At 37.8% G+C, this 15,624-nt stretch overlaps 1 protein-coding gene across 5 annotated transcripts in view; it reads left to right on the top strand.

Moving 5' to 3' along the window:
* Positions 1-15,624, top strand: part of PPM1B (protein phosphatase, Mg2+/Mn2+ dependent 1B) — a 65,526-nt gene that overhangs the window by 47,406 nt on the left and 2,496 nt on the right. For 4 of the 5 annotated variants that reach the window (XM_071577357.1, XM_071577340.1, XM_071577366.1 and 1 more), the window contains 3 exons: positions 5,362-5,473; positions 8,480-8,537; positions 14,475-15,485. In XM_071577357.1, coding sequence (XP_071433458.1) covers positions 5,362-5,473; positions 8,480-8,537; positions 14,475-14,747 — 443 coding nt within the window. In that variant the 3' untranslated portion in view covers positions 14,748-15,485. Of the gene's footprint in view, positions 1-5,361; positions 5,474-8,479; positions 8,538-14,474; positions 15,486-15,624 lie in introns of those variants that run through there. The other variant, XM_071577373.1, reaches the window with a different exon arrangement.

Genomic DNA, 15,624 nt, shown 5'->3' with positions numbered 1-15,624 from the left:
GGCCTTTAAATGTCAAGTATTTAGGAAGGAATGATAATTAGCCCGTTTGAGGAAATTCTGTCAACAAGTAGAGAAAGTAAAGAAAGCAGACTTCAGGAGAACTTGAAATATTTATCTAATTTTTAACAAATTTTTGTATTAATAAGTTCTATGAAATTGTAATTTTGACATAGTCTCCTTAATTAAAAAAAGGTTGTTGGACTGAAGTTTTTATCTTACACTTGTGCCTTGCATATTAGTAGTTCAGAAATGGTAGAGAGGCTTTAGCAAAATATTTCATACCACTAAGCAGCATGAGGAAAATTGTTTAGAAATAAGTTGGATTTTTAAAAAAGTAGTCTGATTTGAAGATTTTTTTAAGTAGTGAGCAGGAATACTTTTAATTTAAAAAAAAAAAGGTAGGGGGAAGAGTATCATCTCCCAGGTAGATGATACTCTGGAGTAGTGAAGAAAAGTTTTGGAAGGTGGGAACTTGTGTTGATCAGGGGAGAACAACTGCCTTAATCAGTTTTGCGTTCACCTTTAGACTAAATGTAGTCTAGAAAACAGTGTAGTGCAGCCTGGAAAAGAGCTGTGCCTCAGAGGTTTAAACTGTCTTTGCTAAAAACTTAAAGCCTGGTAGATATATTGTGATGTTGATAATATGGATGTGTTTAAAATGCCTTTCTAGATGATGACTCTTCCTTACAAAAAGGAAATAATGGCCTTTGAACACAGTAAGTTAACAAGAACAACACTGTTCTTTAGTATTTTAAAAGATTAGCAGCTCACAAGTTATGTGCAGTTGGTTGAGAGCCAATAACAATTTTATTTATACCTACAGGAAAAGCATTCTGAAAAAATAAGTTTGTCTTATAACTACTAAGCTGCAAAGGTAGATGTTGTCAAAAATAGAAGCTATGAGCTCTTTTGTATACTCTAAGTATAGAATCCTTTGGGACTTTCTGAAGCAGTTTTAGTTGGATCACTGGTGTTTGTTCTTAATGAATGTACACTGTTCAGCCTGGACTGTTGTTTCTGTTCTCTTGTGGACTTTAAATTTCAAACTGACTGGACTAACCCATCAAACCTCTCAGACAACAGGGTTTTTTCACTGCTATACTTAGGCACTTTAATCTCTGGCTCAGAGAGGAAAGCAGTGTTTGAGACATGCTTTTATTTAAAAAGTGAAATAAAAAGTCCATGTTCAAAAGCAGTTTAATACATTTTTACTCTGTACATTCCTAAATGGAATGCTGAAATTCTCTGTATTTGTATGATGAGTTGAGTTAGTTCCATGAGATCTTTTCCGAGTTATTAAAAGAGAGTTATTGTTTCAATACCAAAAGAGATCTTTTAGTTTGACAGATTTATTAGAAAGCAAACTCAGCAAGTCCTAGTTGACAGATTTCTAGTGGAAGAAGTATTTACCAGTGCTGGTTTTGCTAGTTTGGATTTTGAGGTTGACAGAATGTGGGTAACTGCATTCCAAAGCTGCCAGTTCTAGAGTGTACTGAAATACTTCCTGGGGTTGTAGTCAGTAGCTTGTGCTTGAGTCATGAATGACCGTGAGCACATCTCTGCTTCTGATTTGAGTCATTTAATTGGTCAAACTCCAAAGTAGAATCATAGAGCCATAAAATAGTTTGAGTTGGAAGGGACCTTAAAGATCACCTAGTTCCAATCTCCCTGCCAAGGGCAGGGCACCTTCTACTAGAAATACGTGTTGTACATTAGCAAGTTGTGCCAGGTCAGTCTTTTCTTACTGCCACTTGTACAGACTACTTGCTCTGGCTTTCTCTTTTTCAGAGATCCAAAGTTTGGTCCCAGGAAAACTAGGCACAGAAGTCAATTCAGTTCTTTGTTATGTTTCAGTTTATTTGAAAGGGTGTATCAGAATAACAGACAGACAAACAGAACCCCACAAAGCCCCAAAAGCACTGACCTCACAAATCATAAATAGGGGCATGGGATCTATGTAGGCTTAAACAGCCTTATTAGTGAATACTCAGTTATTACAGTGAGTTGGATTATGCATTTTACATGTGTGGAATGTTTATTGTATTTAACACTGATTTGTCATAATCTGATAGCTGGGCATGATAGGACGTGCTGGAACATAGAGAACTTGTAATGCTGTCTGGTTGGGGACTTGCATTATATAAAATTGAAGTAAAATGTTACCTGAATTTTCAAAGTGCGTATCTGTGAGTTGTGTTAAACTTACAGTGAAAAAGATTTTAGGACTAAAGCAGTAGACTTTGTACTGGACTTTCATAGATTTACATATGAGAGAATACCAGGAAACAGTTCTTTAAGTGTCTGAATTGTATTAGCAATGCAAAGTTAATTGCAGGATTATTCTTAGCATCATAGAGATGAAGGTGAAAACCCTGTAAATGCCATAAATCTGTTTCTGAAAACATTCGGTTTCTTTCTCTAGTGGCCTTTGTCAAGCAAATCCAAAGTGCCTATGTGCTAACCGATGTGTGACAAAAAAAGGTTGTGCTTGGTCATTTGCTTCATTCTCGATTTTCTATTAGGAAGCTTTTTTTTTTTGAGAGAGGAGTCAGATTCTAGATAAAATCATTCAGTCTAATATCAGGAAAAGAAAAAGATGATGGTCACTTCAATCAGAATTCCTGATTTGGTTCCTTTTAGAAATGGAGAGAAGATGCTTGTGGTTCAGTTCAGCATTCCCTGAGTTGTTATACGGTATAAAGGAAAAGTTTCCAGGATCAAGAAACATGGAGCAATCCTTAGCTGTGATTGCTTTCCTTCCTTTTAAAGAAAATACTAAAAGCTTATGCTGACATTAATATTTAGTAATTTCTTATTTCTGTAGCTTTTCTTATTATTTATTCTTGCTATTTGTCTGCTTTTCCTGTGTACAGAATAAGGTGTGCTCTTGATATAAAAAGCAGTATTTACATGAGCTGTATTTTCTGTCAAATGAGTCTCAGCAAAGTTACGTTATAGCGGTACAATTACTTCTAACCAGGTAGAACTGTACAAAAGGATGTAATGTATGAGAGGAGTTGTGGCTAATTTGTGTGAATGTGTGTGTAAGAAGTGATCAAAATCCTAAGATTCAGGCACACTTACTCAGCTGTCATTTCCTTTGCTGGCCATGTTTCATCCTTAATGGATGAATGGATGATAATACACCTTGAGTTTCACAGAAGTGTGTTTAATCACTTGTAGTAGTGCACCTCTCTTACTCCTTGCAAAGATTGTATGGTGCTGGTTTAAAATTGGGACTTAGAAGCACGGTGCGTTGTTTGTCACAGGATAATACAACTGTTCTACAAGTTGCTTTTGTGGGGCTTTCCTGTAGATCTTTCCTGATTAAAAAGTGCGTGCGTGTGTTGCCAAGCTCTTCACTGATTTTAGCAGTCCTAAGAGAAGCCTGCACATCATATCCCTTGCTTTCTAGATAAGTGATAGTCATCAAGAGAAGTTTAAATACCTGGCAACCTGGGATGAAGGGTATAAAGTAGGTAGGTGATGTGCTTTTCTGCAAACTTAAGAAACTCACATGGTAGCTGCTTCTGCTGGCTTAAGTTCCAGGCTCCAAATTAATCATCCAGAATATAATCATTTTTAAAAATTAAGATTTGTCTCTCTTTGGATAGTAGCCAAGATACGGACTGACTGAAGTCTTTCTAGAACAGTGTTTGAGAGGATTAATTCTTAATTCATTTGTTTTTTTGGCTCAAAGAAAGAGGCTCTATTTAGAACACTGTCCACAGGAAACAACACTCTGTTCCTTAATTCAGTTGGTTTTCAGAAAAGAAAAATACATGACTCATGCATACAACTACTATTTGTAGATAACTTAGATATAAACCTTTTTGTACTGTGGTAGTAGTTTAATGATTAGAGGCTGCTGACTGGGCGCTGATAGTGTTACACCTGTGTGAATGGAATCACAGAATCGATGGGGTTGGAAAAGGCCTCCAAGATCATCAAGTCCAACCCTTGCTCCAACTCCAGTCCATTTACCAGATCATGGCACTCAGTGCCACGGCCAATCTCAGTTTAAAAACCTCCAGGGATGGGGAATCCACCACCTCTCTGGGCAGCCCATTCCAATGCCTGATTACTCGCTCTGGAAAGAATTTTTTTCTGATATCCAAGTTAAATTTCCCCTGGCAGAGCTTGAGCCCGTGCCCCCTTGTCCTATTGCTGAGTGCCTGGGAGAAGAGACCAACCCCCACCTGGCTATAACTTCCCTTCAGGTAGTTCTAGACAGTGATGAGGTCACCTCTGAGCCTCCTCTTCTCCAGGCTAAACCACCCCAGCTCCCTCAGCCTCTCCCCACAGCACTTGTGCTCCAGTCCCTTCACCAGCCTTGTTGCTCTTCTCTGGACCTGCTCCAGCACCTCAATATCTTTCCTGAACTGAGGGGCCCAGAACTGAACACAATACTCAAGGTGTGGCCTCACCAACACAGAGTACAGGGGAAGGATCACTGCCCTGGTCCTGCTGGCCATGCTATTTTTGATACAAGCCAGGATCCCACTGGCCTTCTTGGCCACCTGGGCACACTGTTGGCTCATGTTGAGCTTCCTGTCAATTAGTATCCCCAGGTCCCTTTCTGCCTGGCTGCTCTCCAGCCACTCTGTGCCCAGCCTGTAGCGCTGCAGGGGGTTGTTGTGGCCAAAGTTCAGGACCCGGCACTTGGCCTTATTGAACCTCATATACAAAGGTATTACACATTCATCTTACAGCAACTTTGATGAAAAAGAACATGGGAAGATTTACTTTGTCTTAGGCCGTTCTTTTCCACAGTAGAAGAACTTACGAGCTCTGGACTTGACTTGTGTCATATTTCTGCTTTGAAAATTACTGCTATATTTTTAATTATTCCTCATTAGTTCTGTGTTCTGTTTTGGACACTGGAAAGATAATATATCATCTTGGTTGCATGATGGGCATAGTGTTTATGTGCTAGAGATTCAGGCCTTTGACAACACGAGGTGTTACTCTCAACAAAGCATGACAGACTCCCTTGGAAGCATTGGCTTTATGGCATGTAACTTCTGATTTTGTGTTGCCCTGCAGTGGGTAGGTGACTGAAACAGACTCCCAGCTGCTGTCTTTTTCAAGGAGAACAGGCTGCTGTCTTCAGGGTATAACATTCCGTCACAGTCTGCTTCTGAGCTTCTCTGAGAGAGAAAGGCTCAAAGCATACTGGAAAGATGGAGAATTTGAAGCTCTTCACCATGCAAAGGCTGTTATCCTGAAATGAAAAGAATGTTTTCCTGTTTACATGTAACTTTTTCATAATGTCTGTGTTAAAAAGTTATAATATCTTACGTTTCAATATCTTAGCCAGTGGGTGGTATTAATTCAGAACTATTTCTGTTCCTAATTTAGAAATTATGGAAAAATCGGGTGAAGAAGGAATGCCTGATCTTGCTCATGTTATTCGTATTTTAACTGCGGAGAATATCCCTAATTTACCACCAGGAGGTGGCTTAGCTGGCAAGTGAGTACAGTACTGGAATTTCTTGAACTGTTAAATTCACTGAAACACTTTCCTTTCAATGTTTTAAAGCTTTCTTATAGCTATACTCAAGATTTGGGGTTTTTTGGGTTTTTTTTTTATATTTGGAGCTAGTTTACCTTTTGCAGTGCATGAACATTTGTGTCACTATTCCCATTCCAGAATGGTAAGAGGAAACATATTGATCATATTCTGGTACATAAGGTACTAGTTTGCTATTTCCATATGTCCATTTAAAAAAATAAAAATAAATGTATTCGTAGCTTTTTACTGCTTTATATTTGTTAGGAGCTATCAATAACATAATGGGAATATGAAAATACCTGATAAATTTTCCTGATGTCCTGTTCTCCCAACCATCTACTGTTCTTTATGAGTTTGGGACAGTACTTACTTGCTTAACAAACATTCTCATAGGAAAATTGGTTTTATTTGTTTAGTCTGAAACTGAATGTTAGATGACCAAGAATATTGAATTAGATATTCATTTTAAAACTTAATTCAGAAATTACATTGGTTTTCTAGAGAGGCTAATGGAGATGTTCTAGCAACCTACAATTTAAGGATTTTAATGGAAAGAATTTAGAATTGCATAAGCAATTGTTAATCTAGAATTCTCCAGAGTGTAGGACTCCTTATTGTTCACTGCTGTAAATCATTTTGTTTCTGAAATACTTATTTTACAAAATGTTAATTCCTGTCTTCTGAGCATTTATGTGCACATCTGTTTTCATTGCATGTGCTTATTAATGAGCACTGTTTGCCATGATTATATCTTTCTTGCCTTAAAAGTGTCTGTTTGTCACGTACCTTTATCTCCACTTGTGTGTGTTCCAGGCATTCAGACAAGTTTTGGTGTGCCTGTTCTTCGTGGTGCCTCCCAATTGCTGTGTTGTGTTGTTTTGCTCATTAATAACCATGTCATGTACTACTTCATTATTCCAGAACCTTTGCATATAAATTCAGTTCTAATTTGTTATCATCCACATTACATTTTTCATGGGCTTGGTTCAGAATTTGCCTTTTCGTGCCTTTCTCTCTATTCTGAATTTTGAAGTCCCTGATTTCAGGTGGTGTGCTTGCAGTTTCTTGCAAGAGAATATCATACATTTTTGGCTTCCAAACTTAAGACAAAGACAGGCAGTGACGTATTTAACTTTGCTTTACTCACAGGATTGAGCTCTTGAAGGGAAGTTTGGGAAAAAACATTCTTACTTGACCCAGACTTACATACTGTGTAACTTAAAACTTTTGCCGTAACAGGAGAATATTCTTTGTCTTGAGATTCTTATCCTGTGCTGTTACCAGGTCATGAAGAACTCACATTTTGCCATTCTGTTTGAACTCTCAAAACCTAGCTCAAACAGGTTACAGAAAAAGCTTTCCTGTGGCTGACATCCATGATTTGAGCACCAGTTATAGTTGCTCCTGATCTTTAGTATGTCTGAGCTGGAGAAATGCAGTACAATGTGACTGTGACAAGAGTATGTTTGCAAACCTTAGGGACCTCCGAAGCAGTTCTTCTTCTCTTGGTGTTGTATACTTCTTTCAAGTTTCTCATTGTGTAGAAGCCCCTACTGGGTCATTCTTTGAGACAGGAGATCTGCAGGTGTCAGCTCTGCTGTGGTCCCCTGATGGTGGTGTTTTGTCCTTTAAAATCTTACTCTCCAAAGACTGGCTTCTGGCTTGACTCTGATCTCCTTGTAACCTCAAATGCTGCCTCAAGAATGGTCCTTTGTTATTGAAGTAAACCAAAGTCCTAAGCAACCCCAGTACCTGGGTGTTAGTACCACTCAAAGTCTTGCTCCTGAGTTTTACCATGAAAGGAGAGCATGGAGAAATACACTGTTCAAAGAAAGAAAAGTGATTTTAAAAGATTGACTAATACCCAGGGACCTCAGTTTGAAGTCTGATGTAAACTCTCTGCAGTGGCTGTGTGCTGGTCCCGTGTTTTCAGCTACGTTGTTGCGAGGTGCCTTTTGCTTTCTGCCTTTGGTCAGAACTGTGCCATTTGCCCAACACTAAATGGGGAGAACCGATCCCTGTATCATCTGCAAAAAGATTCAGTTTCTTTTGTCTAGGAAGATCTTCCATCAATGCTGATGGATCCCATACTAGCTCAGCCATGTGACCTTTTCAGATTTCTTAAATATATTAATATGTTAAATATGTTCAGAAGGAGCCTCATCAAATTTGTAGCATTCTCGGTATTCTGGGGCAGAAAATTCTGTCGCATCAAGAGCCATCACTGTGTATTTGAGACATTTCCTGCTGTCTTCATCTGATTCACTTGTGTTGTTTGTTTTGAAGGGTCAACAGTTGGTGCTTACCGTCTTTCTGTAAGACACCATTTTTCTAGATCTTAGCTTCTTCCAGACTGAGTCCTGGTTTGTGTAGCAGTTCTCTCTTGTTGGTGTCAATAACTTGGATCATATTTATTATAGTTGTAAGGTGTGGCTTTAAATGGCACTGCCAGAATAAGTCTAGCTTAGTGGCTTTTGGGTTGTAATTTCTGCCATGTGAATAGACACTGAATAACACATCTCAGACACTGTATGCTCTGGGCACCGCAATTCAAAATGTGTAATAAGAATGGGGAAAAATGGAGCTGTCTTCAAGTTCCACACACAGAAATAAGGCAAGAAACCCAGAAATTGTGAAGATTTTTGTTAAAATAAGCAAAATCTAGATTTAAATATTACTCTTGGCAAAATCTGAGTATGCAGCTCTAAAGACTTAGAGAGAGACCATGACAACGGTAATGTAAGCAAATGTTTTACTTTGCTTAGTCTTTACAAGTCCTGACCCCAAATATCCTAGATCCCCACATACCATATTGAAAGTGAGTAAAGATACTAAGAGTGGGCTTCATCTTTTGAAAAGAAAGGTTAAAAGAAAAATATCTTCAACACTTTGAAATGCTCAAACTTTTCTCAATGTTTTGAAATGCTTTGTTGTGCTCAATTTCTAAAAAACTTTTCTTTTTAGGCGTAATATTATTGAAGCTGTGTATAGTAGGCTGAATCCACACAGAGAGAATGAGGGGGTAAGTTCTCATTTTGATTGCTATAGCTCTTTGTTAATGTGAATATTAAAGTAGTGTCATGCATTAAGCAAAAGTGTGCATCTCTGGCAGTGAAGTATTATACACACAGGATATGAATTATAACATACTGTTTACTTTTACCATGCTTTGGATGGATTTGATGTAGAAGTTCATCTTCCGAAAGACAGAAAACCAGCATCCAATTCTGAAGGCTTTTTAAACATCTAATTGACTACCGTTTTCTCGGTCAAACCTGTGAGGCAGCAGTGCAGGTTTTCCTAAATTATAGATCATTATTCTAAGAAATTATGGTCAGCAAATTCTTTACTTAACTAGCTATTATGTCTACTGTCCAGAAATCCAGTACAAGAGGGGGCAAGCACACTTCCTGTTGTCTTCAGTAAGTGTGGAAGACCTTGGTACACTGAATATAAAAGAAAATGAGACTAATACTGACTGGGTTTTTTGGCATTTACAGTGTCTTTTCATATCCCACATGCACTTGTCTAAGGAACATGGTCAAGTGATTTTAGTTTACTTTAGTTCTGATTTCTGAAGTGGCTCCCATTTCCTACTAAGTTGAATTTTAAATAGTATGTTCAAATATGGTTTATTGTTCCTTTAAAGCTGATTATTAGATGGTTCTTAATATTAGTATAAATAAGTAGTAACTGGTATTCCTATCAATTAAGTTTAAATTTGTTTTAAAAACTGTGGAAAACTGAAGAACTGATAAAAAAATCAGTGCTTATACATGTTATATCCTGTATACTTTATGTGAACTGATCTGTGAAAGTACCATTTATATTCCAGTAAATCCTTTGTACTATTTTTTCCTTCTGAGACGGCTGCAGGGCCCTCAGTCAGGTAGTCATTACAGTGAATGGAGTTGAGGAGATGTCAACTTTTACTTGAAATACCTTGAAATTATCAGTTATGCACCTGGAGATTGTAAATACAGTCTCACCACAATTATTATTGTGTCTTTCCCATTGTCATCTTCTCTTAACTACCTATATTTGATTTATTCTCTTCAGTTAGAAGACTTGTGTGGGTGAAAGGGGCCACAATTCCTTTAGAGATTTCTTCTCGATTTGTACTCTAACTTCTTAAATTTTTAGGATTTGTTCCTTTGAAAGTGATAGAGAGTGTATATTTTTTTTAATTTACTTTCAAGAAATTGTGCAACAGTACCTCAAACTGACAAAATTTTCCTCTTTTCAGCTTCTTTAGTCCTTCAGGAAACTTTGCCCTTTTATCAGCCTGCTACTACATTTTATATTTAGCCAGAACTTTTCCTGCTTTTTGGGGAAAAGTGACTGGTGTAAGTGGTTTAATTAAAAATTACAGCATAGGTTTTACAAATTGATTGGTATTTTGAGAAAGAAACCTAAAAGTTTGTTGAATGCCTACTTTTCAGAAGTGTCATATGCCATGGTTCCATTTATGATGCTTCTGTCCTAAGTCCAAATTTACTTTTCAATGGCCATGCAAGCTTGCTGAAAGTCCTCTAACATGCAATTCAACCTCCTTTTGTCTATTGGCTTCATTCAGGAAGTGTTTGTGCATCATCCATTTTAGTTTAGTAAAATGAGGTAGCTGACCTAAATGCACATCTTACTCATAAAAGAATATACCATTAACAGCTTTGACCTATTTTGCCTTTAGAATCCCTGGGTACGTGGTTTGGCTTTTAATGTGGCTTCTTTAATAGGTGTTGTGAACACCACACTCCAGTCTGCTTTATAAACTTCTCTTACGTTGCTTTATAAGTGCAAATCTCAACAATTACGTGTTTTATATAGACTGGATTAAATTTTAGTTTGATCTTGTGATGTCATTGGCCAGTCAGCACCTTTTCTTCTTTCCATCCCAAGTGATACTGACCCAGACCAATTTGAGAGGATGATCTCCCACTTGGTGAAGGATGCAATTCCTGTTTGCACTTTCCCAGCAAATTATCTTACCATCCTTGAAGTGGATAAATTTAGTGGGCCTCACTTTTGAGGAGATGAAATCACGACTTCCTTTTTGGTCTTACTCAGTTTCAGGTGTATGTGTTGATCTTGTAGCCTTCTGAATTGAACAATTCCTGGAGAGGGTAAAAGGGAAGGAAGCTGTTCAGTTACTCAACATCAGACTCCTCAGAATGTCTCCACATGTGATAATGTTCCTACACATCTCACAATTTAACAGGAAGCAAAGATAGGAAGGAAACATACACTGCATCCCAATGATGACATTGCCGGATGAGATCAAAATCTAGGTAATAATGCCCTTGTTTAAACAAGTAGGAAGCAAAAGCAGATCTTCTTATGAAAAATTAAGAGCTAGAGACAGGGATTCTGAGTCTGCAGAGCACAAATGTGCACTGACTTGCACTTGAGAATTTTGCCCTGTGTGTAGTTACCAGTGCACACATGTTGAGTGTGGGTGTTGTGCAGAATTACCTCTGTTACTGACTGGAAGGGAAAGTCTTGTATGTAGCAGTCTTCATCTTATGGTTGTATGTAAGGCTAGGACTATTTTTATTCCCTTGGAAAAATAATAATTAATTAGTTGCTAAAATATTAATGCACATGAGTAACAATTAAAAAACTCAACCAAACAATCTCAAAACCAACTCCGTGAAACAATCTAATTAACTTTTGCAGTTGAGAATTACTTCCTTCTAGAAAGTATAATTTTTAGCATTTAACAATTTAAAATAGTTACTCTGAGTTCTGTGAACTGGATCATAATAGCTTTACAAGTAAATTCTTTGAAAGTATGTATTAAAACCAAGGTTGTATCTCTTTTCTAGATTAGCTTTGTTTTACTCAGCACTGTAAATGCTTCAAGTAGTTTCCTGCTTAAAAACTCTTTTTGTCATCCAAGCCAGGGATGATAGCAGAGTAACTTCTTCCCATTCTGCACATGTGCATTTTGTGAGAATCCTTAAAATAAGGAGATCTTGAGCAGAGCAGAAGACTGAGGAGTGAAAGGATCCTTACTGTAGCAGTATTCAGAGATCAGTAGTGTGGCTTCAGGTTAGAGCAGTCCTAAGTTTTTCCTGCTTAGGCATCTCAGCAGAGTACAAGTATTTTGTAAATCCAGGGCTGGCGGGAGCCCTGCACTGCTGTCACAACAACTTTTACCAGGGTTTGAGCAGAGGGGCCTCTGCCATTAATGTTGTGACTTGTGTCTTTACAAATATGAGTGAAAGCACAGAAATCTGTTATGTATGGGGCCTGGTGCTTTCAGTTCTTTAAAGGGAATTTAAAAGAACTTATAGTGAAATAATTGTTACTACTGTAATGTTACATTACCACCACAGAGTTGTTCTACTTAATGTGTTAAAGTACTGCTCTTTCTCTATGGCTACTTCTTTGACCATTTTTGTTTGTTGATGTGTTCCTAAGACAGAATACTAACCAATTAGACTACTTTGCTGTGCATATATATGTCTTAAACACAAGGAACAATGTTAAAATTACAGTGGCTGTATTAATAGTTCCAGTGGCATTTGTTTAAAGCTGCCTTTGAGCATCTTGTTTGAAATCAATCACGTTTCTCTCTTGCTTCTACTAATAATATACTCTGGCACTTTGCTGAACTAAATCATATGTCATGAAGGGCTGCTACACATAATTTAAAAAATGTAAATGGACACGGTTCTTACACCATTCTTACAACATTGTAAATTCAGTCTTTAATACATAGTAGTCCTTTTTATACACATAATTTAAATGGCACAGAACTTGTGTAAAAATAGTGAGTGCTTATGTTGAATATAGCTAGAACAAATTTATTCTTGTTTTTACGGTCAGTAGCACTTCAGTTGAATTGGAACATGAAGGAAGACAAACACTACCTTGCACAATAGCCACAGTTTTTAGAGATCTGTTCTAGCCACATATCATTAGAGAGAAATCTCTGTCTGTCTAGTGTGTATACTGTATAACAGAGGCTGTTTCTGTCCTACTGTCGTCTGTGGGGTTTCTTGTCTCTTAGCACTGAGGGGCACAAGGGAAGCACAAAACAGTCTGCCATAAAATAGAGTGCAACGCAAAGCAGGATGTGAGTTTGAATATCAAACACTAACAGCACTGTTAATTCATCTCCTACTACCATTTGAATTGTTTAGGAGTCTCAGGGCTGCTATTTTATTGCTTATTGCTTTTACTCTTCAGTGTTGCATGGGAGCAAAATTACTCACTTCAGTCTGCCAAAGGAATTTTTAAAGATCTCGGTATTGTGAAGTGTGGAAATTCAGAGTGTATGTTTGTTAATGTCAATCTCAGAGCAAAACTGATGGAATAGACGAAATGGAATTCAGATATTCTTTGAATTTTAAAAAACTGGAAGTCTGCAGCTATGCTGCCTTGTTTAGTATTAGATAAATACATAACATGGATTTTTTTCTTTGTCAAAACCTAAAAAATAGGATGCATCTGTTTCCTCATCTTAATGCTCTGAGTTTTCCCTGAGTTGGGGCTGATAAGTCATTAAACCAGTCCCACTTCATACATTAAAACTACCTCCTTTATCTTGCTTCTCAGTGGGCTCTTGAAGAGAATGTTGAATTCTTGAATATTCTCTTGACTATTTTAATATTTGAGTATGAAAATGCTAGTACATGGGAGTCAAAACATCTCAAAGCACTGTGAAAGTGTCTCTTATGCAACAAATTAGAGGGATAGCATTATATGCAGTGATACTAATTTTTGTGGTAAAATTGCCCCATTTTAACTTGGATTGTGCTAATCAGTCTTGGGATTTCTATCCCAGCAACATTACAGACAGCATGCAAAATCTTACTGAGTCCAAAATATTTTCTTAATACTGCTGGTAAGCTTGTAAATGAGTGGCCCCAATACTTGTAGTTAGGAAGCTTGTGGAGTACATGACAATAAAATGAGGTCAGCATGAGAACAAGGCAGTCTGAATTGTGCCCATGTCTTGCAAAACCTGCCAGCTTCCAGAGACACAGTTCCATTTGTCTAGCTTGGTAAGTTGCTAGATATAAATGATATAAAATGTACTGCTCCCTTAAAGCAACAGAGTTCTGCCTTAGCACTTGAAAGTGAAAAAACGAGTATCAGCGTCAGAGCACTGGAACAGATGTGCAAGTATATCACAAAAAAAAAATCAAAACACTTTTTTTCAGCTGAAGGCTTGTAACCAAATAGGTCGTTTGCTGAGGAGACTTTTCATTCCTTAAGCTGCGCTTGTTTCTCAGATTTTGTGCTGTAGGTTCTTAGGTTTGACTTTAAATAACTGTTGTACCTACTAATTTTTCCAGGCAATACACAATCTGCCCAAAGGCGTGTCTTACGTTGTTCAAATACCATCACTCCTGGTGCTAATGGGGAGCTGCTTGCTTTTTTTTCTGGCAGCATCATGCGTGTGAAAATCTGAGGTTGTTTGCTAAAACACCAAGCATTTGTTTTGAACTAAACAGCTATCAGTAGAGTTAACTGCTCTCTGAGTTTTTCACATAACTGCATTGCTATTGGCTGTGCAGAAATTCACAATTAAGTTTATTGACCTGGTGGCTAAAGAAGCTTAAATTTTCAAAATTTTTCACTGACAAATGACCAAAGTTGTGGAGAGTATCAGCTTTATTTATTAAAAGACATTTTGAATAAATGTGGAGTTAATTGGGAGGAGGTACCATGACTGGCTCAAAATGAAGTGAAATTATTACAAATGCTGGTTTAATAGTTACCGTTTCTTAGGTATAAAAAGATGAACATGAAACACATTATTCGCAGATGTATGTTGCTATTATGGTGTAAAATAGAGCAAAGCTGATGTTTTCTCAATAAGAAAAAAGCTTCCTTTTTGGTTGTGGGTTTGGGTTTGGTTTTTGGTGTTTGGGGTTTTTTTTCATGTCGTTGGAAAACATTCCAGTTTAACTACTGATTTTTTTGGGGTCTTGAATCTCAACAAAAGGAGCCCGGCGCAGCCGAGGAAGGCGGAACGCAGGGCAAGTTGTTGGAGGCGCTGAGGCAGATGAGAATTACTCATAGGGGGAACTATCGGCAGCTGCTGGAGGAGATGCTCGCGGGGTTCCGGCTAGCGCAGGGGCTGGGGCCGGAGCGCCCCGACCCGCCCGGCCTGGCCCGGCCCGACGGCGGCACCGCCCCCGGGGACCGCCCGCCCGCCGCGCCGCGCTCCGACCCCCGGGATGCGGGCAGCGGGGACACGGGCCAGGAACAGACATGATAACCTCTTACACGGTGCAGTTAGCGCTTCGCTTCGCCTCACCTGGCGTATTCGCCTTTGTTTGTATCTCAACACTTGTCACATCCATCCTGGAAGACTGTTTGGTTTTGCTTTAGTTATTTGTACAGATTGTTTATACAGAGCTCTTATTTCCTTAGAAGTTCAACTACTGTGGTGTATTACAGTAATTGCATCTTATGTTGTATAGCAAGCAGTTAACTTCCCATTTGAGATTTTGGTTTTTCTTTTTTTTTAAATCCTGTGACACCACCAGCAGGATTCTAACATGATAATGCAAAACTAAATTTTGTTTTCTTTAAAGTGCATTCTTAAATAATAATTTTGATGGTATGGTTTTGTTCATTGTAAAATATTTCACATTGTAGTTGTATCTTTTGTGCAATTTAATTGAATTACACAGATTCATCTGTTTTCTTTCCCCACCATCATATACTGTGTGTTTGTTTGAATTGTGTATAGTTTCAATTACAACTAAATTACAAAAGCTATTACATTTTAGGTTGCCACTTATGAAATGTGTGTGATTTTTTTTTCTCAATTTAGATTGTATCCACTGTTCATCATAAATACCAGTTTTTCTAGACAATTGTATAATTACTTCCCAGATTGTAGTATAACATATATCCAGAAATGAAAATGTACTTAGATTTAGTACCTAATGTCAAGTTATAATAATTTGTGTTCAAGTGAAAATAAAGCATATGCAGTGGAATAATACCTGTATGCATATTGACTCTTTTAAGCAAGTAAACTTTCTTTGAAGCGTCATCATTCTGACATGACTTGAAACTCTTCATGGCTTCTCACATTAACTCATGACATTTGTTAGTCTCTACAAATCTTTGAGTAATTTTGG

This window comes from Pithys albifrons, chromosome 2 (assembly GCF_047495875.1).
Source record: "Pithys albifrons albifrons isolate INPA30051 chromosome 2, PitAlb_v1, whole genome shotgun sequence".
NCBI lineage: Eukaryota > Metazoa > Chordata > Aves > Passeriformes > Thamnophilidae > Pithys > Pithys albifrons.
This window is presented reverse-complemented; position numbering and strand designations above follow the sequence as displayed.